Source organism: Rhododendron vialii, chromosome 4a (assembly GCF_030253575.1).
Source record: "Rhododendron vialii isolate Sample 1 chromosome 4a, ASM3025357v1".
Classification (NCBI taxonomy): domain Eukaryota; kingdom Viridiplantae; phylum Streptophyta; class Magnoliopsida; order Ericales; family Ericaceae; genus Rhododendron; species Rhododendron vialii.
The window spans coordinates 35,069,701-35,093,610 of NC_080560.1; the positions used below are offsets into that span (position 1 = coordinate 35,069,701).

Below are 23,910 nucleotides of genomic sequence, written 5' to 3' on the forward strand. Positions count from 1 at the left end.
TTAAAACTTACTTACAATGACCCCATCATCTATAAAAAAAAAATTCGTCCACGTTGACTCCTTCATCTTAACAGTCTTTTACAGAAGAGTGCTGATTGATTTACGGTTTATAGATGAGAGGGTGTTTTTGAGGCATTTTTAAAGGTTAGGGAATGTTCGTGTCCAAAATGTATAGATGAAGGGGACTCCGAGTAATTTCACCTATAAAAAACAAAGATCATAATGAGAAATACTCAGTAAGGAAGCAATCAAATAATTAATGCTCTAATAAATGTCCAAGTAGAGTGTAGTAATCGTTTTGGAGATATAATAAGGAAGTAGTTCTACCGCTCTGTTTGTTTTGATATAAAAATTTTTATATTGAGAAAAATTTCTCTTGTAAAAGATTTTTCATGAAAATAAAATTTTTTATTTTTATTTTTCAATGTTTCGTTAGCATAACAATCTTTTTTCCCAAATGTATTTGGTTTTCTTCTTCATGTTTTGTGTGTGATATTGCCACTAGTCGGGAGTGTTGTTTTTGGTGGATCGCTCGGTGCTATTTTGACATGGAAAGAATGGAGCACCCCAGAGGCGTTAATGGTCTTACTGCTTCGAAAGGTGACTCAAGAGAATATCAAGCGTTAAATCATTTTACCGTCTTATATGGAAATCGTTTTCCCAAAAAAAATATTTTGCATAATTTGTCCAACCAAACAATAAAAAAATGAGTAAAATTTACGTCCAAACAAATGGAGCTTTAGAACATTGTAAAGATGTTAATTTTCGTAATTCGAACCTGTGCAATTACTCGAAATTCTCAGGAGGGTAAGCAAAGGCAATTGGTCAAGAATTCCCTCCGAAAGACAATGTTGATGGATAACCTAGAGTTTACTCTTAAGCTATATTAGTAATTTAGATTCTGTCGGATAATGATACTAACCATAGAATTGTTTATCCTTGTTTTTGCTGGTATAATTGTTCGGTGTGTTCGGCGTTGAGGGCATGATAATGTTACTGTCTTGGATTTTGTGGGGATGGTTCGATTGGCCTTTTTGGTTGTTCAGTTTTGTTGGGTCTTTCTTAAGCTTTGTTGAGTTATTTTGTGATGGCTAGTGTGTGGGGTTAATTGTATAGTTTGTTTTCATATGGTTGTACTGTTTATTTTCTATCTATAATAAGTTTATGATTTCTCAAATGTGATACAGATCATGTTATCTCATGCCCTTGTGTTCTAATTTATGCAACTCATCCCTTAATGTTGGACTGTGGTTTGCCTACCTCTGGTTGGCTTAAAGGACTGCAAACAAGTCGAGTTGAGCCGAGCTTTGTAGTGTTCCAAAGCAGCTCGTCCAAAATTAGTCATCGAGCTCGGCTTGAGCTCGAGTCGATCCAAAATAATTGAGGTCGAGCTCAGCTAGTTTAGTACTATATATCAAGGTGTTTGAGCTCAATCATTTTACTAAATGAGACTCTATGAACGAGCCGGACCGCTACAAACAAGCCGAGTTACAGGTAACTCGAGCTCGGTTCGCATACTAAGCGAGCGTAAATCTCAAGCTATGTACTAGCTTGAGACTGGTTATGTTTACTACAAAAATAAATGGATAATAGGCTGAAATTAAGTGAGAAAATCCACATTTTAAATACTTGAGGCGGGTGTTATACACTTTCAATCGCTACCCAAGTGGTAGTGGAAATAAAATGATTAGGTTTAGGCAAAAAGTAAAAACTATGTACAAGCTTTTTTAAAACGCCAAAACCAACTGAGCTGATTTTTTGGTTTTTATGATTTGTCCTAAACATGTTTAGGACTGATACTATGAAATTGATGAGCTAAAATCACAATTTCATTGATAAAAGTAGGCATTAGAACTGAAGCTTTCACATGCAACCTTCCCCAAAAGGAAGTACCAGTAGCAGCTTTTCAACACCTCATTAACCAAATGGAATTGCAAGCATATATATTGGATTAGGCATATATGCACACCATTTGAGCCTGCCTAATTTCAGCAAAATCACACCCTACTTGGGGCATAGTCCTCTTATTGTTCACTGACTTCCAACTTGTCATAGGAATTCCTCCACTGATGCAAATGAAGAATCAGAATCAACTCTAGAGGGTTCCTTCTATTCATCATCAAAATGCATATTGGAAGCCAAATTGTAAGAACACAAATACATAAAGAAGCCTGCCACTTTCACATATAAGAAGATCATACCAAGTGCACAAGGCTCCCAGTTGCAGCCAAAGTTTATGTATAATTACACACCATAGAGAACCTCAGAAACTAAAATGTTTAGTAACAAGAAGATTAGGACGCTACCGGTTCACGCTAAACATCATCAAAGTACTTCTCTTCAGCATCCTGACTAGCCTCCCTCTGCCAGTGGTCATCCAAAGTTTCATCCTCGTCGATTTTTGAGTAATCTAAATGCTGATGATCTTCCCCCGACATAAACTTTTCCTGCATGATGTAGGTGAATTGGTCCATTCGATCTTGCATCTCCTCTGCAGATAAAGTTGCACCCTCAGAGTGCCTCTCTGTGGTTGATTGGTCACAATCGGAGGCGTCATGATTATCGGAAGGAATCTAAATAATTGAAATCAACAAGATTAGAATACCAAGATAAAATAAACAAAGTTACCGAACTATGCACGTATTATGACAAAGATAACAATACAAAAGAGATTAAATTCTATACGTGTGCAGCATAAACTTAGGCAGTGTTCTAAAACAAGGTATTCCTCACCGAGTAATCGCTCCAAGGTGCCTGGCCGAGGGGACTAATCCCTACTCGGTGGGCATTACTCGCCGACTAACGTTAAGAAGTGACACATCACTGTCGATAGGGAAAATTAAGGAATCTATTACACCTACTATATTGAACTAAACCTACCTTCTAATTGGATGGTTCTGGTAACCTAGGTTTGTTTCTTTGGTTACAATTACAATAAATTAACTGCTATTGTTTGGGATCAAACAAAAAGATAAAAAAGGAATTCTAACGTAATCTTGCAGAGCTTCTCTTCTCCAAATGGAACACACAAAAGAATAAGATCAATTCAATGTAGATATCTTATCGAAGCAAACTTGGCATATGATTTTCGCCTTCGGAGAAGGCAGAATTCGGAAAGAACTTCTTGCACTTTTTTTCTTTCAGTCCCAATGATTTATATATCATGATTATGCACCCAATATTAAGTTTGATGGTGACTTTTTGATGTCATCGGAGAAGACAAACGTTGTGTTAATGTCTTCTCCGAATCTTCTTATTTTCCATTTTAACTTTCTTTTTCTGGTAATCTTACCAATAACAAATATGGTAATCGGAAAGTAAGAAAGCTAACCAAGGTTAAGTAATACTTATCAATTTCAAACATAGATATAGTTAAAGATAGTTTTTGGGAATTTATTCCTTAATTTTCTCAATCATTGGTGATGTGTCACTTGTTTATTGGAATATGCGTAAACCAATATGTTTATGCTGCATGCATACAGAATTTAATCTCAATACACAATGGCTCATACATATTACAGAGATGAGAACTTCTGAGGAGAGGTATTGCATATTTTAGGTAGACTATTGATTATATAGAAAACATACGCATGACAAGTTATTCAAAGAAACCTTTGACAAAACATATCCAAACTTTACACCAACGCATCCAGCATACCATATCGGCGTAGCCTAGATATTATGGTGTGGATGATCATAAGAAAACTTCCTTCTGATCTTAGTACCTTTGAGTACCGAGTTCTAAGGTCGTACTGCTACAATTTTTTTATTCCAACATCAAGTACGAAATAGTATTTGAATGGAGTGTGTAACCAAAGGGAGCATAGAACATTTAATGCATGGATTACTAAGATTATGTACACCAATATTAAAGTAGGTCTCTATTTCCAGAGTAATATGAGAGATATCACCTCGGAACCTACATACATTCCTTAGTGCTTTGATGAGCCGACCTGAGAAAAAAAAAGGCTTTCATATTTGTGGATTGCTCTGAATTACCTGAAAACAATATTTCACTTGTCAATATTTGGATATCTCCATTGGGTTCTGTCTCCAATGTTCGAACTTCAGCCGAGTATAACACTTGTCATGCAATCAGCCATAAGAAGGCTGAAAAATTAAGTTCAGGACCCTTACCGACCAAACGTTCTTAATGCCAGTCTCAATTTATAGGCCTAGCATGCTATGGGCTGCACTCTTAACTCTAGGTCAGCAACTCCAAAATGTGCCATCACTTTGAAGAAAGATGTTTCAGGTTTTAAGCAATGCAAATGACATAACATCATAGTGTAACTATGGATGTGGAAACAAACTTAGCACACAGGAGAGATGTTGGATCATGTCTATCTCAGCGTTAACTGAACTTAGATATGCATCAAGTGCCTGTCCCAGTATGCACCCAAGTATCATTCTTCCAATCCCTAAACTAGACCACAACTCAAGTGGGAAAGAATATCAAATAGAGGTACTCTTTTTTCCGGAAGAAGTGTGGACATAGGAAACTCCTAAAATGAACTACAGGTAGATAAAGATAAGCTGAAACAGTTATTAGAAGTACAGTAACTAAAAACTAACTGCAATACCACAATCAGAAAAAGCAAATAAACTACATAAACCTATAGTCCAATTTAGCCTAAAGGTTGGCGACTATAGAGGGATTGCAACAGCCCCTCTGTTTTCATCATATAAAATAAAAAATGAATACGGGGATGGGGTGTCATGGTCTAATGTTTAAAATTTGTGTCGTCGTATAAGTAACGAAATGGAGGACAAGGTGTCACTATAACAGTATAACCAAGCTATTGCTTTCGGGATATGTAAATATATGACATTGATAACATAGGCGATGCTTGCGTGCATATATACAACTGTCACTTTAGCAGTCAAAGCCTCATTTTTGCTATCGCTTGCATTGGTGACCACATGTCATTCCAATTGTATACAAAACCAATATGGAAGACTTAGCAGCAGATTTGAAATTCTTAATTTAAGATATAGTCCTTTAGGTTTAATCATCCTTCTCTCTTTGCTTCTGCAGAGTTGAGATGTAGGTGGGTGACGTGGGTCTGGAGTCAGATGCTCATACACTTGGTGGCATATAGAACTTTGATCTCCAAGCTATGCAGATGAATTCAAAGCCCAACTAAATCAGAGGCTTGTTCCATAAGAAAAAATATTGACTTTTGATAGTCTTAAAAGCATTGACAGTGGAATGCCAATGGTTCCTAACTTACTACTATGGCCATGCAGAAATGAAGGACCAGAGGGCACTCGCTAACACATTCCATCAGGTGGGTGGAAAGGAGAACGATCATGACTTCTTGTGCTTTGCACCGTACAATATTTCAAGTTATGCTTAATTGATTATCCTATTTTGGAAAGTTGGTGTAGGCGCCGTCTCCTATATTGTCCTGATTTCATCCACTTTTCAAATGATGGATGTTCAAATAGGTCTTCGAGGACATTAAAAGCAGTAACTGAATCGTGTATCTTCAACATACAGCTAGACTCCCTTCAACAACAAAAAAAAAAAAGAAGCAGCAGCAGCTAGACTAAACTATGTACGACGGAATATAAATAGCCGGCTTTACAAGACATAGTCTATGAGGTAGCAATAGAACAACAAAACCTTCAACAAATATAGGAATTCATGGGAGCTAGGTTTGTTACGAAATTTCTCAGTAATCCATCAACCACACATAGAAATTTGGCAGACAGTAAAAGCCAATCCTATTAGTTGATTTGGATCAGTACTTGGTTTGTACTTGGGTTAATTTTTGTGCGTTTATGTATGAGTTGTGCATTGTGTTGCTTTAAAGTTGTTTTTGTAGTTAATACTTAATACTAATTTTTACAATATCTATTTTGATACTTTGATTATTTCTATACTTACAGGTATGTGTTCGGCTTTGGGAGCAAAAGGGCATAAACTCGGTAAAGAAGTAATCTTCAAGTAAAGAACATTTCCGCGGGCGAAGAATTAGGGTATTTGAATGAGATGGCTGCCTAGTTTAGGATTACATTTTCAGGAAAGGAAGATTACATTATTTTTTTTTTTAATGAGTGTAATTAGTCTGACTCTTACATGTAGGTTGTGTTGGAAAATTATTTTCCAAGCTATTGTAATGATTCTTCATCCAATGGTTGAATTATTTGTTTTACATTGACATCATTTTGCATTTGGATGTATTTGGTGTTGAATGCAATAAAGGTTTTCTGTTTCTTGATATAAAATTAATGACGATGATCGTGTTTGAAAATGCTAGTATAATGCATTTGGATGTATTTGGTGTTGAATGCAATAAAGTTTTTCTGTTTCTTGATATAAAATTAATGACGATGATCGTGTTTGAAAATGCTAGTATATTTGTATTTATAGTATTTAAAAAAAATGCAAAAATTGGCTAAGATAGCATTCATCAAATGCTATTGTTTACTTTTGATAGCAATCATTACATGCTGTAAAAGTGATAGGATAGCAGGCAAAAAACACTACCAAAGGTATACAATACATAGCGGGCAAAGAAAGCTATGGAAAGTGAAGACTTTTAATAGCATGGACTAGTACAACGTTCATGAGAACGATATATATTACATTCCACAACGGACAATGAATGCTATGGAAAGTGTTAACAACAACGGACAATGAACGCTATGAAAGTGAAGACTTTTCATAGCATGGGCTAATACAGAGTTCAGGAGAATGTTGTGTATTACATTCCACAACGTTTTTGGCACCCTATGAAAAGCGTTTTTTGTTGTAGCAGGGATGATCTACTCAATAACTTAAATAAACAGCCAAACTTTTGCTTCTTCTAATCGAGACATGGGGCCAAGGAACAGAGAATGGAATACAAGATGGCAAAAATATGGCTTTGATAAAGCAAATTTTCAACAGGTATCTGTTATGGTGAATCTATCAGCACAACCCACAATGCATCAAAAGAGCCAATTCTACAAACACTTATAAAGGAGGCATGCTACTATTAAATCTTCATGAAAATAGTGGATCTAGTAAGAGAGTCCCCAATTCAAAGTTATAAACCAATGCAAAAACAACTGGCTCCTTTACATATCTACATTTGAATAAAGTTTCTTGAGAGAAGAAAGATTTCATACCCAACTGGGTCATGCATTACCATAGAAGTCTGAGTTTTGATGGTAAGAAGCAATTTAGAAGGCATCTGTCATGTTGGAGGCAAGTGTGTGACACCAAAACGGCTAAATCCATCTGTGTTTTTTTTTCTTTCTTTTCCCACTTATAACGAAGAAGTAAGCAACGACAAAACCTAAGTTAACGAACAACTAAAGGGTCATAGTCATCACAAATACACGTGTATAAAAAAGACAAAACACATTCATTCACAAAGGATAACAGACAATTAGCACACACTATTGATATTTCAGAAACATAAGGTTCACCCAAGAATACCTGCAAAGGATGGGAACTCTCATTAGCTCCACAAAACTTTTCATCTTCTTTTTCTCCTTCCTCCGCTTCTTCTTCTCCTTCCTCCTCCTCTTCTTCTTCCTCTTTCGTCTGGTTCCCAACCCAGTCGCTCTCAACACCTAATCTCTGTTGTTCCCTTCTAATCTTCTCGACCAAAATGGACTCCTCTGACCACCTCATCAACGTCTCAGACAACCGCTCCCCCGGTCTCGGCATGCTTCTCTCGCTTGTGTCCTGAAACTTCCCCACGTACTCATGGTGCAAGTATGGCTCTCTCTCCCTCATGGCATCCTCCGAAAAGTACTGTCCATCACTTATCAACTTGTCCATGTAAGCTCGTCTCCTGTTCTTGGTTTTCTTAGACCTAGACCTCAGTTCCTCCATTGTTGGGCTAATCAAAGGCCGTAGATGATTTAAATGCCAATTGATTTCATAGTCTTCTGTCATGATATCGAACTCTTTAAGCTCTTCAAAGGTCAATTTCGATCCATACCTTTCTGAATCCACAAACCAAACAAAGAGTTAGACACACTGAGTTAGTGAATAAGTAGAGGTCTCTTAAGGTGCCATCGTGTGTATGTACATTACATACTTCATTGGCAGCGCTACAACTTCTGTATAATGGGATATAAACTAAGAATGGTAGATTTCAGGAAGAAGGTATACAGTAATTTTCACTATTGGACAACTGAACCAAGTAAACATTCAATGGATACTACAAAATTGGGGAGCTATGAATATAAAAATTATCTTTGGAACGTGGTGTACTATATTGTCACCAACATACCATTTCTGGGAAACAAAAGTTAAACATGACAAGAAACACCACAAGTTACAATAATGGTCCTCTCTCCGAGAGAGGTTTGTCATACTTTGCAAGTTCGTCTCTGCAAGCCACGGCAGAGTATGTTTAGCCTTTTCATCTCCATTTCTCTATTCTATTTCCTTCTCCCCATCCTTCTTTTCTTCCCTTTCCACAACCTACTCCCCACACATCTAACTTTCTCTTAACCCTTCCTTAATAACTAACTTTCACCCATTATGTCTGATGATACACACCTCCAGGCGATGATCTCTCTCTCTGATTCAAAACCTTTACTCTCACTAACGCGGAAGCAAACGAAGTTACGATTCTTGGAGAAGATATCAAACTGAGTGAAGATGAATGCAGGCAGAGTCTCATTGGAAAGGTGGTTACATCCAAACCAGTGAATTTGCATGGGATTAAAAATACCAGGGGCCCTCTGTGGGGCAACTCCTCAGGGTTCAAGGTCATCGAAATTGGAGACAATCTCTTCCAGTTTGTTCTGGGCAAAGAAGAGGACGTTATTCATGTTCTAGCAGTAAAACCATGGTTTTTTAATAATAGTTTCTTGATCCTGACTAGATGGAGTACAGACATGAAGGTACAACAAATGGTTTTCCAACACTCACTCATTTGGATCCAAGTATGGGGATTGCCTATTCAACTCTTTTCGGTGGAGGTCGGAACAAAAATTGGGCAGTGCATAGGAGAGGTACTGAAAGTCAATATGCCGGTATCAGGGCACCGAGAAGGCAGACTGATGAGAATTTTGGTGACTATTAACATCACTGTTCATCTGCGCAGAGGTATGAAATGAAAGTTATGAAGGATCAGCTTTTTGGGTGGAATTTCACTACGAAAAACTCCCCACGTTTTGTTGTTATTGCGGAGTCATTGGACATGATCAAGAAAGCTGCCTCAAACAAGCCAAGGATACGGAGAATGGGATTTCAATGAACGCTCTATACGGTATTTGGTTGAGAGCTTCACCAACCAAATCGGCTGGGTGGAAGAAATACGGGCAAGGGGGAAACCGGTGATGAAAAATCTGGAAATAACAAGTACACAGGTCATGGCGAGAATCGTGGGAAGGCCAACTTTCAAAATTCAAATTCTGGATTGAGATTGGAGGTCCGTGATTTGGGTGGGGCTGATTTTCAGGAGCGGATCGGAGATCAGATGGGAATGGGAAGTCATTAGCGCTGAATCCTCAAAGGAGTATCATTCCACTACTAGACACTGGTGCACTCGAAACCGTTAAATCCGGATCTCTTGGGATATCCTTGGGCCCTAAGAAATCTGGGCCGGTTCAAATTTTCGAGCCACTCACTGATAATACTTCCCATGAGTTAACCCAAACCCCCACTTTATTAGCCCAAAACCTTACCCATCAGCCCATTTTAGTCAATCCCTCCCTGAATAAACCAAACCTAGATGACAACCCAATTGTTGGCCCAACCTTCCAGAACTCCACAAACCCCATACAAAACCCAACCCTTTCCAGTGCTATTATTCCTACCCACATAACTCCACCCCAACCTCCCACTTTACCAAATCAAACAAATCACGCCCCAAATTCCTCCATTTCAACCTGCCTTATCCAAAACCCAGTTTCTGCTATCGCTCTTGAACGAGTCTTCAACCTTTGGAACCAATTCGAACTCTTTGAAGAACACACCTTCTCAGCCTCAGAAGAAAAGAGGGAGACCGGTGGGCAGTAAATCGAAGTTAGACAAGCGACGAGGACCCAACACTAAAGGAAGCAACTCTGGCCCAACTAGGGAATCAGCTCCCTCTACGGGTTCCAAGCTGCTTGTGGGGGAAAAACGGAGCTCTGAAAAAGATGAAGTTGTAGTATGTTCTCCAGCTAAAAAACCTCGGCGTGCCAGGGTTGACTCCGAGCTGGACATGGACAGTGTTATGGAGGAGTCAGTTTCGACAGATACGGTGGAGGAAGCCAGCCAAGAATGGCCCCACGTGGCTAAATGAAGCTCCTATCATGGAATTGTCAGGGTTTAGGGAGGCCTCGGACATGCCATCAACTCAAATCGATGGTTCAACTCCACTGCCCCAATTTTGTTTTTCTTTCCGAAACAAAACAAAACCCAAAAAAAAAAAAAGATTCTGGTCGTAGATTTATCAGCATGAATAATGGCTTCTGGATTGACCCAATCGATCTATCAGGCAGTTTGGGTGTGTTCTGGAATGACTCCGTTGCTTTTGAAGTTTTTAAATATGGTAGTTTTTTCATTGATTTCAAGGTGAAATGTTCAGAAATAACACCTTGTCTATTTGAATCCTGATGATAGCACTTGTTATCAACAATTGAATTGTCTATCAGAGCATGTTAGAGGCCTGAATTCTGATTTTGTAGTTTGGGGGGATTTCAATGAACTGGATTCCCAGGAAAAGAGAGGAGGTGTGATGCGTGAACGAGGAAGTTTCCCCCGTTTTCAATGTTTCCTCGATGGATGTGGACTGGCTGACATGGGATTCAGAGGATATCCGTTTACCTGGCGGAATAATCGAGGCGGAGGGGACTTTATCGAATCAAGATTGGATAGAGCGTTGGGGTCACATTCCTGGCTTCTCCATTATAATCAAAGCTACATAGAGCACCTGGACTGTATAGGCTCTGAGCACAAAGCACTGCTTCTTCACACTACTGTCAGAATAAGGAGACGAGTAACCCCCTTTCGTTTTGATACTCGATTGTTCGAGTCTGAGGATGTTAAGAGGATTGTGCAATCTGAGTGGGCACAGGGGATCATTGGCTCTCGATTTTCTGTTTAAGTCGAAAAATCAAGAAGTGTCAATTGGCTTTAAAGTCGTGGCGCGTTAAGCAAAATCTCAATTCTAGACAGAAGATTGAACAAACAAAGGAGGAGATGAGAATATTAGAAACTCAAGGACGTGAATTTCACTCGGTGGAGTTGGCAGCCCTTGAGGATTGTTTGGCAGGGGAATGGGAAAAAGAAGAGTTGTACTGGCGTCAAAAATCACATCACAAGTGGTTGCAAGCAGGAGATCGCAATACAAAGTACTTTCACGCAAGCACGGTTGCTCGACGAAGAAGGAATCATATCTCCGGTGTAGAGAATGGGCAGGGAGTATGGATTTCGGACCAAGCAGGTGTTATGACCGAGTTCCAGAACTTCTTTTCAAGCCTCTATTCAAGTGAGGGCACCCCCCAAGCTCAGTTTGTAAGTAGACTCATCCCTCACCAAGTCACAAGTTCAATGAACAACAATTTGCTTGAACCGTTCACTTCTAAGGAAATCAAGGCAGCTCTTTTTGACATGTATCCAAGTAAAGCTCCAGGATATGATGGTCTGACAGCCGGATTTTTTCAAAGATATTGGGATATTGTGGGATTAGATGTATGTCGGGCTGTACAGAGTTTCTTTCATAGTGGGAGGATGCTTGGTAGTTTGAACGGCACCCAAATTGTCCTTATCCCTAAGACCTCTACTCCTACCAAGGTCACAGAATTTCGCCCCATCAGCTTATGCGCCACAGCGTACAAGATCATTGCCAAAGTACTTGCCAACCGTCTCAAACATATTCTTCCTTCCATCATTTCAGAAAATCCTCTCTTTTTTTTTTGATAAGTAAGAAATTATATTAGAAACAAGGCATTAAGAGAATGCCGCCCGTATGCAAAAAAGGCCATCAACACAAAAAGGCCCTATACACCACCCCTATTTGACAAAGAAAGCTCAAACCAATCTAAAAATTGTTCATTTCAGAAAATAAGAGAACATTTGTTGGAGGTAACGCTCTTATCGAGCATGAGATTACGCATTACATCAGACATAAGCGAGGAGGGAAAAATGGTGTGGCAGCTTTCAAGTTGGATATGGAAAAGGCTTATGATTGGGTTGAATGGGATGGGATTATCTTGAGCTGCTTCTAAAATGTCTTGGCTTTCATCCAAAGTGGGTTTGTTGGCTCATGGAATGCGTCAAAACGGTCACTTTCTCGATAACAATTAACGGAGAAGCAGGGGATACTTTCCAAACCAGCAGAGGAACAAGGCAAGGGTGCCCTCTTTCGGCTTATTTATTCCTCTTATGCAGCGAAGGACTAACAGCCCTCTTCAATGATTATGTAAGTAAACAACTTATGCGTGGATTTCTAGTTAATTGTCATTCCCGGTTATTTCTCATTTATTATTTGCGGATGATTCGATTATTTACTGTCAAGCAATGAACCGAGACTGTGAGGCGCTACATGATATTTTAGCTGCATACGAATCTGCTTCAGGCCAGAAAGTGAACAAAGGAAAACCGTCGGTTCTTTTCAGTCCCAACCTATGAAGCACAGATACAGATACGGATACGACACGATACGGATACGGCGATACGTCAAAACCTAAAAAAATAGGATACGGATACTTCGGGGATACGGCTGTATAAATTATACATTTTTATAATTATTAGTCTCCTAGGCATAAAAGTGAAGTCATAAGAAATAAAAGAGTAGTTGAATTGCTAATACCAAGCATGAAGTACATGTCAATCTCAAAAGAGTAGGAACTTATCATCCAAAAGATTAGAATTTTGTAAAATAAAATAAAATAAAATACAGGTTAGTAGGCAATAGACTAATCGGTATGCATATAATATACTTCATATATATACACATATATCTATGTACCAGTGTATGTATTAGATATAATTTATTATATAATGTAAACAATAGAAACCCACACCAATAAAACAGAGAGAGAACCTTGTGATCAAAGGTTCAAGCGATCTAGGGTAGGAAAATATCGACCGGTTCATGGAATGATCTATCGATGTGCATAATTTCCTAAGTTTTATATTTTTAGTGATGCTATTATTACAATTTTTCCCTTTTAATTTGTACTTGATTCTTTTAAAAAAATTCATTTTAACCCCTGCCGTATCCTAAACGTATCCTGCCATATCCCTCGCGTATCCGAAACATATCCGAAATAAAAAATATTTAATTTAAATGCAGGATACTTATTTGCCGTATCCGATACGTATCGGGGCGTATCGGGCGCGTATCCGTATCCCTCGCGTATCCGATACTCGTACGTGACTAGTTTCGGAGTATCCGTGCTTCATAGGTCCCAACACTACCCCTGAGACCCATTCTCATCTGTCTGTAAAAGTGGGCATTTCTTTGGAGGCTCAAGATGCTAAATATTTAGGACTTCTAATCTTTCTTGGTCACTCCAAACGGGAGTTATTTTCTTATGTTAAAGACCAAGTGGTGAAACGGTTAAGAAATTGGAAGGATTCTGACATCAACCATGCTGGACGAGAAGTTGCAATCAAATCTGTTCTTATGGCCCAACCGTGTTACGCCATGTCTTGCTTTTGCTTACCCAAGACGCTATTGCAACAAATGTCGGCAGAAATTGCTAAGTTTTGGTGGGGCTCAAAGGAAGGAGAACGTAAAATCCACCGGATCAAATGGGAGAAGCTTAGCCATTGTAAAGGGGATGCAGGCATGGGTTTTCGTGATTTGGTTGCTTTCAACGGACCTCGGCTTGCAAAGCAAGGCTGGAAGTGGAAACTCGTATCCGGGGTACCATTTCTGTTCAGAAGCTTTTTCAAAGGACGATACTTTCCGAACTCATCCTTCTGGCACGCTCCGATGAGTAACCAATCCTTTTGGGCATGGAAAAGTATAATCTGGGCTCGAGAACTTCTTGATAAAGGATGGCGTTAGCAGGTTAGATCAGGGGTGGATATTCGCATATGGGAGGATCCTAGGTTGCCCAAAGGTCCCTTTTTCAAGATTAACAACACAGCAAGAAGGGACGGGGTAGAGAAGGTTTCTGACCTTATTGATGCTACCACCAAAACTTGGAAGCACTCTCTGGTCAGAGACATTTTCAATCAGGAAGATGTCATGTGACTTTAATTCTTTTGATCCCTACTAGTACTACCCAGCAATGAGATAGAAGGATTTGGCACCTCTCTCCTAATGGACTTTTCACAGTAAAATCTGCCTATCATTTGGAAAAAGGAGGACTAAGATATCACGACAATGATCAAGCAGCTGAATCAAGCTCAAATGGGGTTTTATCGTCAGTTTGGAAAAAAAAAAAACTATGGGATTTGGTTATCCAGCCAAAAATCAAACTGTTTGCGTGGAAGTGTTTCAACGGTGCAGTGGCGACAAATTTGGCCTTGGTTTCAATACAACTCATAACTGACCCAATTTGTGCCCTATGCGGGAAGGGGGAAGAATCTCTCACTCATTTTTTATTCCGGTGTGAGCATGCCGTACGAGTATGGATTCTCTCACCTTTTCGCTTAAGGCCGGAAGAGCTTATGGAGTTTCGACACATGACTGACTGGTGGACCTGTATCCAGGATCGCATAGCCCACAGACATCTCCCTTCTTCTTCTATTGGCCTAGGATTGGTTTATTGCTGGTGGATATGGTGGACACGAAATGATTTTATTTTTAACGGGATCAAATGGGCGACAGTGGCAGTTAGTGGGAAAGACAAGGAGACTATCACGAGTTTTTGGAAGCAAATGCGAAGAATACTTCAACTCCTCTTTCAACTAGCACTGTACATAGGACTTGGGTTCGTCCTCCAATCAACACGGCAAAGATCACCGTAGATGCCGCCGTACCAAAGAGATCCAATACAAGTGGAACAGGTGCTATTGTGAGAGGTGGGAATGGTGAGGTTCTGGGTATCTCTTTGAACAATTACACGGGAGTGAGCTCTCCTAGGGTCGCAGAAGCAATGGCTATTCGAGATGGGACGCAACTGGGAATTGCCTTGAAGCTGTCATGTGTGATTATTGAATCAGATTCAGAGTCGGTTATACGGAATTGTCTCGCATCTACATAACCACCCTCTGATGTTAGTGTTTTGGTACATGATTGCATTTTGCTGAAACAATCATTTGAGTTTTGTGAGTTTAATTCTATTAAACATGAATTAATCGGGTTGTACGTGATTGTGCTAAAAAAGCCCTTGCTAGTGGTTTGTTATCACTGAATGTGGACAACATTTCTGCCCCCATGGGGTTCCTTGCTCTATGATGTATAGGCTTTTGCCTACAGATGAACAACACTTATCCCTTTTTGACAAAAAAAAAAATACAAGAAACACCACGCAATTCAAACACATCACAAAGGTGAGATACACTATCCAGTAGCCACAGAATGTCCCTAACCCTTGCAAAAATCCTAGCGTTGTATCCGCAAGAACCAAACATGTTCATGCACAAACCAGAGGTAACCAAAATTACCTGTAAAATCAATTTCTGCCTTTCTGGAGGAAAATCCGACAAAATTTATTTCAAATACTATTATTTTCCTGGAAGCTCAATCCGAAAACTTCAAATTCCAATTTGGACACTATCAAAAAGAATTTCAACACAATATACTCTAGTATTTCGAAAACTCAGTGAGGAAATAGCCCCAGTGAACTCTCTGCGGGGAAAAACCCTACACAACCTCTGACAGGAAAAGGCCCTAATTGTGCTATATATATAGCTCCGCCCATTCCTAATTGCATGATTTTTTCCCCTGTTTATGTAGGTAAGAGAGCGCGTATATGTCATATCTATGTATGTAGAGAGAGAGAGAGAGAGAGAGAGAGAGAGAGAGAGAGAGAGAGAGAGAGAAGCAAGTACCCAAGAAGACGGGGAGGTCGCGGTGGAGGAGGTCGAGGAAGAGGGATTTGCGTTGGGAGGGAGTGGAGGCAGAGGGTTGTATGGCGCGAGGGAAGTAGAGGTTTTCGAGCTTCGATAGTCTCTCTGATATTCCTTCCTCCGCTTCGCTTCTCAAACCATTCTTCTTCATCGTCGTTCCCTCCTGCATCGTCATCATCATCTCTCTCTCTCTCTCTCTCTCTCTCTCAGTCTTGGAGGGGGAGGGGACAGACGAGACGAGTCAAGTCGGTTTGCGCCCGTTTGGTAGGTTTTTTAAGAACTTGGCGTATCGGAAAATAGTCATGGTAGGACCACCGCTTCCCGCCCACCACTTAAAGCCATCGCAAACAGTGAGTGGTGTACATAAAAATAAAGAGAAATATTTATAAATTTTAAAATGATTATTTATGTTGTCTTAAAAATCAACTTCAATAATATCAGTACGTATGTTTTCTGGATTTGTATGGACTACGAACTTAAAAAATATATATTTACTGATATCCATTAGAGTTGATTGTTTATAGGGCTCCATAAGTAACTATTTTAAAATTTATGAATTTTTTTATGTACTTTGCTTCGGGCCCCATACGGCGTGCGGTGGCCTAAGCGGTGGATAGGGTGCAGTGGTCCCAAATTTATTAATTAAAAAATGTTGTGATATGGTGCATAAAAGTGTTCATGAAAGAAAAATGAATGGTCCAAATTCACTCTTAATTTGGGCCACTCATTTCCAGAAAAGTTCTTGACCGGTCTTATTTTTTTGTTTGGGTTCCATGTGGACCCTTTTTTGTAAGTGTTATCTCATTCATACCCTTTTTAAATGTGTTTTTATAATTTTGTCCTTTTGCAGAATTTATTTCGCGGCCTTTTTACATAATTGGCCTTGTTTGGTTTTGTTGGGTCTTCTTTCTTAAGCTTTGTCTGGTTATTTTGTATTGGCTAATGTACGGGGTTGATTGGTTTGTTTTCATGTGATTGTATTGTTTATTTTCTATCTATGATAAGTTTATGATTTCTCAAATATTATACAAATCATGTTATCTCATGCACTTGTGTTTATGCAATTCATCCCTTAAAAAATTTCAGACTGGACTGTGGTTCTCTTGCCTCTGGTTGGCTCTGCAAACAAGTTGAACCGACCTTTGAAGTGTTCCAAGTCAGCTCGTCCAAAATTAGTCATCGAGCTTGGCTTGAGCTCGAGTTGATCCAAAATAATCAAGGTCGAGCTCACTCGTTTAGTATCAAGGTGTTTGATCTCGATCATTTTACTAATTGAAACTCTGTGAACAAGCCGAACCGCTACAAACGAGCCGAGTTACAACGAACTCGAGCTCGGTTCGTTTAATTAGTGATCCCAAATCTCAAGCTTGAACTTGTTTACAAACAAACCAAGGTGGTGGCGGCAGCATGATGATCGAGGTGTTGGCAGCAAGGTCTTTTTGGTATTTAGGCGGCAGTGGAGGATGGTGCATGTTTGGACGATTGGTGGCGGGTTGCAGCGGAGCAGGGCAGCAACAAGGTTGGGATGCGAAGTGTTCGTGGCTGGCTCGGAGTGTTTTTCGGACCAGCGACATATGGCGGGTTCACGGCGGTCTGCGCGATAGTGGCAGCGTTTTGGATCCTAATCTTGTTTGGGTGGGAGTTTGTTTCAGGTGTGGTGACAGATCGGGAGACAAACGACTTTTCGGATTTGGGGTGTTTTTGGGTTTCGTTGGTCGTTGACTAGCGCTTGGGTCTCTGGTACCTTTGAAGATTAAGTAATTTTAATTTTTTTTGCGCCCTTGTCCTTTTAATCTCTGTAATTTTCGAATTCGGTGATTAATAAAAAGATTACTGATAAAAAAAAAAAAAAAAAACCGAGCCGAGACGAGCCTCTTACTGTTCCGTAAATAAATCGTTTGCAGCCCTAGTTGGCTAGCCCACTTTGCAAGTAAAAGGATCGACAGATGGACCTCTTTGTCAGGCCCGGCCCAACTTGGCAAACACTTCGTGAAAACACGTGACCACGCCGATTAATTCACAAGATAACATCCGCGCTGGAGAAGGCGTATACATTACCCAGGAAATAAAGACGTTAGAAATCCTAACGGCTACATTTCAAAAACATGAAACTCACTCTCTCTCAAAACATGAAAAACTCTCTCTCTCTCTCTCTCTCTCTCTCTCAATAAGCACAACTCTTCCTAGTTCCTACCCTCCTTCCATTGTAAACTTCCTGTGCACTTACTGAAACCCTAAAAACCTCACCCAAAGTCAGCTTCCTTCCCTCTCCTCAACTCACCTTTCAATTAGTAACACCCACCCTCTCTCTCTTAAATTTTTTTTTTTTTTTTTTCAGATCATCTTCACTCCAATTTCATCTGGTTGTTTTTTTTTTAATCGATGGCAAAGTCAAATCCCCACACACCATCAAAGCCTAATCAAACCCACTTCACTTATCCAAAGACCCCACAATCCCAAACCAAACACCGCCTTAACTGCAAAGATACCCTTGCAACAACAGCAGAGCACCCGGTGGAGGTGATTGGCCGCATTCGCGACCACCCAGACCGGAAAGAAAAACCCATATCCGCATTGCAGATTAACCCAGACCGCCGGTCCCTCCGCGTGAAGACAGAGATCGGGTACCGGGATTTCAGCCTCGATGGGGTTTCGATGTCCGAGGAGGAAGGGCTTGATGAGTTTTATGAGAAGTTTGTGGAATCCAGGATAAATGGGGTGAAGTTGGGGGCTAAGTGCACTGTGATGATGTACGGGCCGACTGGGTCAGGGAAGAGCCACACCATGTTTGGGTGTGCAAGGCAGCAGGGGATTGTGTACAAGTCTCTGAGGGACATACTGGGTGAAGGGGGTGGAGGCAGTGATGGAGTTGGGCTGTTTGTGCAAGTCACTGTTTTGGAGATATACAACGAGGAGATATATGATCTGTTGTCGACCAATAATGGTGGCGGGCTGAGCCTTGGGTGGCCCAAGGGCAGTGCTTCTAAGGTTAGAAAGAACACTCTTTTAATTGAATTGTTGATGAATTTGTAATGAGTACTTCTTTAGGGTGAGTTTCCACTGCATTATTTGACTTCAGGCTAATGGCAATCGTCAAGTTGTTTCCACTCAATTGTACTCCTATTTTAGTTGATGTATTAGTCCATTTAGTTTAGCAAGAGCACTCTTTAGTATGAGTCTTTTTTTTGCTAATTTCTGTGAGAGTAGTTCTATTTAAGTTGTTTACATGATGAATTTGATTCTTTTTATTGGGTTTTCAACAATTCATTGTGGTTTGCTCATGTTTGTTAACTACGATTTTCCTGGACCTCGAACTTTACTTTGTTTCGATGAAAGAACAGAAGGCATATGGTAGGAAAAAGTATGTGGTACCCGAGCAGGTAGGGTTGTCTTCAGATGCTCAGTTATAGAGTTTGTTTGGTAGATCCTGTTTTATCAAGCATAACCAGTACATGCACTTTGAAGTGGTGTGACATTTCGAACAGTATGGGCTGAGAAGTGAGAAATACCATGAAAATGTGGATTCTGGGGGAAATGATGGATTATTTAACCCTTGTTGTATTTTCTGTTCATGTTGTATGTTGCATTAGCCTATATACCCTTAGGTTGTACTCAAACTACTCTACCTCTCTCCTGAAGAATACGGGGACTGTGGGTCAACTTTTGAGCGAGTGTCCATCCCCCCATAGAGAGATTCAAGTTCAGGGGTCTCCCTTTCCCTGAATTGCCTAGCTAATGAAGCAGAAGAAAAACTGTTTGCTATGATGTGGAAGTTCATTGATAGTGAGGAGAAAAAAGAGTTCACGGCCTAGTTCTTCCTTTTGAGTTTGACCTGCAACTGAACTCGCTTACGTTTTCAGTTTTCTAGATTTTATTCCAATTCTGTTGAAGTGCACAATGTGAGACATTGATATTTAGATGAAAAGCCTCAACTTCAAAACAGAAGCCTTCTTTATTCTTTCTGCAACATCTAATACTTTAGCTTATGTTACCAAAAATGGTACAATGTCAGGACCTTAGGATATGTGGGTACACTCAGTGTGGTATCACTAACGTCATATCAATGCCATGTGATTGCAGGTAAGACTGGAAGTAATGGGAAAGAAGGCAAAGAATGCAACTTTTATTTCTGGAACCGAAGCTGCAAAGATATCAAAAGAGATCCAGAAAGTTGAGAAGCGAAGGATCGTTAAGAGCACATTATGCAATGAGAGAAGCTCCCGAAGCCACTGCATGGTTTAATTTCAAAATTTTCCCTCTAAGACCTTGTTTCTTTGTTTTTGCTTTCCTGGAGTCCTGTCACCCTTGAACTCACACTTCTCTCTAATCATCTGCAGATAATTCTTGATGTCCCAACAGTAGGTGGTCGGCTCATGCTTGTTGACATGGCAGGTTCTGAAAACATTGAGCAAGCCGGTCAGATTGGATTCGAAGCAAAAATGCAGGTAGACTTGTGTAAATATGATTCATATTTTTCTTCTGCCTATTCTATTTGAGTATAGTTTCCTATAATTAAGACAAAATATATGATTCCCTCGAAATTGCAGACAGCAAAGATTAACCAAGGAAATATAGCACTGAAGAGGGTGGTTGAGTCCATTGCTAATGGTGACTCTCATGTTCCATTCAGAGACAGCAAGTTAACTATGCTTTTGCAGGTAACATGCAGCCATATTATTTTTGGCAGTGACTCACATGATTCCCTTGTTCTTTTGTTTTCCTTTACATTTTGCTTATCAACGTTGATGTCTAATGTCCTCATGTTCATTTTGTTCTTAGGATTCTTTTGAGGACGACAAGTCAAAGATTTTGATGATATTGTGCGCCAGCCCAGACCCCAAGGAGATGCACAAGACAATATCTACTTTGGAATACGGAGCAAAAGCAAAGTGCATTGTTCGCGGTCCCCATACACCACTCAAGGACAAGAATGGCACTGAAGATTCCTCATCGGTAGTTATTTTAGGATCAAGGATTGCAGCTATGGACCAGTTTATTTTCAAGCTCCAAATGGAGAACAAGCTGAGGGAAAAAGAGCGAAATGAAGCCAACAAAGAGCTAATAAAGAAAGAAGAAGAGATTTCTGCTCTAAGGGCCAAACTTGCATTGGGGGCAAGCGAAGAGGAGATCAACTTGAAGGTGAATGAGCGGACCCAGATGCTTAAATGTGAATTAGAGAAGAAAATACAAGAATGTGAGAAAATGGCAAATGATTTAGTTGAGATTGAAAGGAGGAAGATGGAAGAAAGGATACTTCAACAGCAACAGGAAGTTGAAACACTAAGGCGTCGTTTGGCAGAAATTGAGTTAGAGCTACACCGTTCTAGGGGCAGAAATGGTGAAGATGATGGGGCCAGCTTATTGGATGGAAGTAGTTTTGCAAAAAGGCTATTGGATATTTATTCCAATGAGGATCCAGGGATGGAGAAATCAATGGATTTGGATAAATCAATGGATTTGGATACGGGAAAAAAAGAACCCTCTGTGCACGATGTGAAAAATTCTGAGGGTGGTGGTCACAATATATGCAATAATTCTACAAAAATGAATAGGGAAGTGCATGATGCTTTTGCCCCATTGTTTGCTAACAAAATATCTTTGAGCACTGTATTAGAGGAAGGAGAAGAAGTAGAAGAACAAGACGAAGAAGTACAGAAAGAGGTAATAGAGGAGAAGAGAGTTTATTCTAGTAGGATTAGTGACTCAAGGCTCAATTTCACCTCAGGGTCTTTTACACCATCTCCTCGGAAACTTGAACCTGAAAATGCTAAGGAATCTTCTTCTTCTAGGCGAAAAAGAATTCAAAACATATTCACACTTTGTGGAAATTATAGAGAGCTCTCTCAGCACAACGGGACCCCATTCCCTATACAAAAGAGGTTCGACAACTTTGATCCTCACTCATCTCCAGTGAGAACAATGGGAGAGGATTCCACTGCGAAAAAATCTTTAAATGAGTTGGTATCATATAAAACAGAGATGAACAAAGTACAAAACTCTGAAGAGATAGCAGTGAAGTCGAAGGAAAACTACAGCCCATTGGAAGTAAGCAATGGTGATGCGGTTGAAGTGTACGTGAAATGGGAGGTGTCAAAGGAGCATCCGGGGAAGTTTATCACTACTCTGAAGGTTGTGAAGGATGCAACACTCGCTGATCTGAGGAAGCTGATTGAAATCCACCTCGGTGCAGATAAACAAGCATTCACGTTTCTCGGGCTTGGGGTATGTTATCCTCTGTTGCTTGATACTTTCTACGCTGTGAATTGTGATGTTTGAACTTTAGTTGCAAATACAAATGTTGAAATCTATGAAATACTTCCGTTAGTGTTCCCTTCTTCTTCTTTGTTTTTTTTCAAAATCAGATACTGTTTTTCAGGCATGACATTTCCACATTAATGGGTTTTTAGTTTGGCACGAGAATAACTATTTATCATCCCTTCGTTTTGCGAATATCATGGATTCGTCCTATGTTTGGTAGATGCCACGTGTACATTAAGTGTATATGAATTGATTCTCCATATAATCATCCATCCTCTATCATTGAAGAAATCATTGCTCCATTCACTGAAGTTATCCCAATAGTACAATGATACCATAAAAAGTACAAGAATTTGTACCAGTTATTAGACTATGTTCATGACGGAGCTGTGGCTTTGTTTGTGGACACATCCTAGGCTTAACCCTATATAAACCATTGGGGTTGTCGCAGAAAACTAAAGGGTTTACTTCCTTGTAGATTTCATGTTCGAACTTTCTTGGTGCTATCAATTCTCGTAATGAAATTTAAACACTTGTTATTCAATTCCTTCTCTGGGGCATGTGTAACTGCTGTTTCTAGTGATCACCCTCCTCTTCTTGTCCTTATAACTGGTTGGTTGCTGCCTGGGTAGTGGTGTTAAGCATGACTAGAAGGTTTGCACATATGCTGACTTGCTCTATGGGATATTTCCCTTTTGAGCTATGTAAATTTGATTACAAAGAATTAAGTACCTAATAATTCAATACCTGAAGTAGTTCTATCCCCATATATGGATTTATTCACGGATGTTATCCGGGAAACTAACTTATTAGAGCCAGCATTTCCCATTTCCCTACATAGTTTGGATGTGATTCATTGTTGGATGTGTTGTCAAATATCACATTCTCATTGGAGTCTTTTCCAACAGTAGGGATCCTGGAGATATGGTATCACATTCTCATTGCTCCTCAAGATTCTGGCCATCCAAATTGAGGCTATGGCAATCTGCTGGACTGTTTTTTCCTTTTCTTGTCAAAGGGTCAAAGATTCATGTTTTTAATTGCCTTTAAATCTACTGCATCTTGTTGTTCTTGATTAACAAACATTCCTTTTTTTTTACCACATCAAATGTGTAGGACCCTACTGGAGCTCCAGTCCCCAGAGAGAAGGAAGCCGCAATGCACGCCAGCAAACTGCCTATTTGCAACCAGTCACGAGCCCACCTTGCTTGCTTGCGCCCAGCAGTGAAACAACGAATTCAAAGTCCAAATCATCTTCCATTCAGCCCACTGCAAAACATACTTAATATTACTGCAAGGTGATACTACTGCTTCCTATTGTTAGTTGTCCAATGCTTGACTGTATTAGTGGTGTGTATTCCTGTATATGTAATCATGCTTAATTGTTGAACGAGGTCCACTCTGAGTATATTGCATTGTGTACTCCTTTTGTGCAGTTTTAAGATTTCCGCCTTTTGTGGTAGTTATATTTGCATCTTTGGTATTACAAGCACACATGTATCTAATGTTTGTTTTTGTAAAAATTGGAAGTAACTGAAGGGAAGGTATTCGTTTGAATAAGCTAGATTTTCTCCATACAGTTAGGAGTAACAGCTTAGAATATTCCATGCCGGTCTTGATTCTTTTGTTTTGTTTCAAGAAACTCGGAATATATATGATTTCCGATTGCTATAGAGGCCATTACGCTACTGGTGAATAATTGAACTCAACTAAGCAGAGACCAGCTTGGTAAATTTCTG

General features: G+C 39.8%; 2 protein-coding genes across 3 annotated transcripts; one reads left to right on the plus strand and one right to left on the minus strand.

Annotated features, from left to right (window-relative positions):
- Positions 1-2,162: 2,162 nt before the first annotated feature.
- Positions 2,163-16,237, minus strand: LOC131322697 (uncharacterized). 2 transcript variants are annotated; one of them, XM_058354111.1, is made up of 3 exons: positions 15,896-16,237; positions 7,433-7,947; positions 2,163-2,573 (listed from the first exon to the last, which is right to left on the minus strand). In XM_058354111.1, exons 1-3 carry the CDS (start codon positions 16,092-16,094, stop codon positions 2,316-2,318), a joined length of 972 nt encoding a protein of 323 aa, XP_058210094.1. In that variant the 5' UTR covers positions 16,095-16,237; the 3' UTR covers positions 2,163-2,315. The 2 variants fall into 2 exon arrangements, with proteins under 2 accessions (XP_058210094.1, XP_058210095.1); XM_058354112.1 differs by having other exon boundaries at positions 2,163-2,524; positions 15,896-16,215.
- Positions 16,238-18,012: 1,775 nt separating this feature from the next.
- Positions 18,013-23,750, plus strand: LOC131323281 (kinesin-like protein KIN-10A). The gene is made up of 6 exons (XM_058354988.1): positions 18,013-18,901; positions 19,994-20,149; positions 20,251-20,358; positions 20,461-20,571; positions 20,693-22,135; positions 23,288-23,750. Exons 1-6 carry the CDS (start codon positions 18,296-18,298, stop codon positions 23,471-23,473), a joined length of 2,610 nt encoding a protein of 869 aa, XP_058210971.1. The 5' UTR covers positions 18,013-18,295; the 3' UTR covers positions 23,474-23,750.
- The last annotated feature ends 160 nt before the right edge of the window (positions 23,751-23,910 follow it).

What these genes read in the sequence shown, in the direction of transcription:
- LOC131322697 (XM_058354111.1), bottom strand. Translation starts at nt 16,094, where the DNA reads ATGATGATGACGATGCAGGAGGGAACGACGATGAAGAAGAATGGTTTG. An exon ending in CGACCTCCCCGTCTTCTTGG is followed by an intron (nt 7,948 to 15,895) that starts GTACTTGCTTCT and finishes TTGTGGATTCAG; the next exon opens with AAAGGTATGGATCGAAATTG. An exon ending in AGAGTTCCCATCCTTTGCAG is followed by an intron (nt 2,574 to 7,432) that starts GTATTCTTGGGT and finishes TCAATTATTTAG; the next exon opens with ATTCCTTCCGATAATCATGA.
- LOC131323281 (XM_058354988.1), top strand. Translation starts at nt 18,296, where the DNA reads ATGGCAAAGTCAAATCCCCACACACCATCAAAGCCTAATCAAACCCAC. An exon ending in CCAAGGGCAGTGCTTCTAAG is followed by an intron (nt 18,902 to 19,993) that starts GTTAGAAAGAAC and finishes ATGTGATTGCAG; the next exon opens with GTAAGACTGGAAGTAATGGG. An exon ending in TCACGTTTCTCGGGCTTGGG is followed by an intron (nt 22,136 to 23,287) that starts GTATGTTATCCT and finishes TCAAATGTGTAG; the next exon opens with GACCCTACTGGAGCTCCAGT.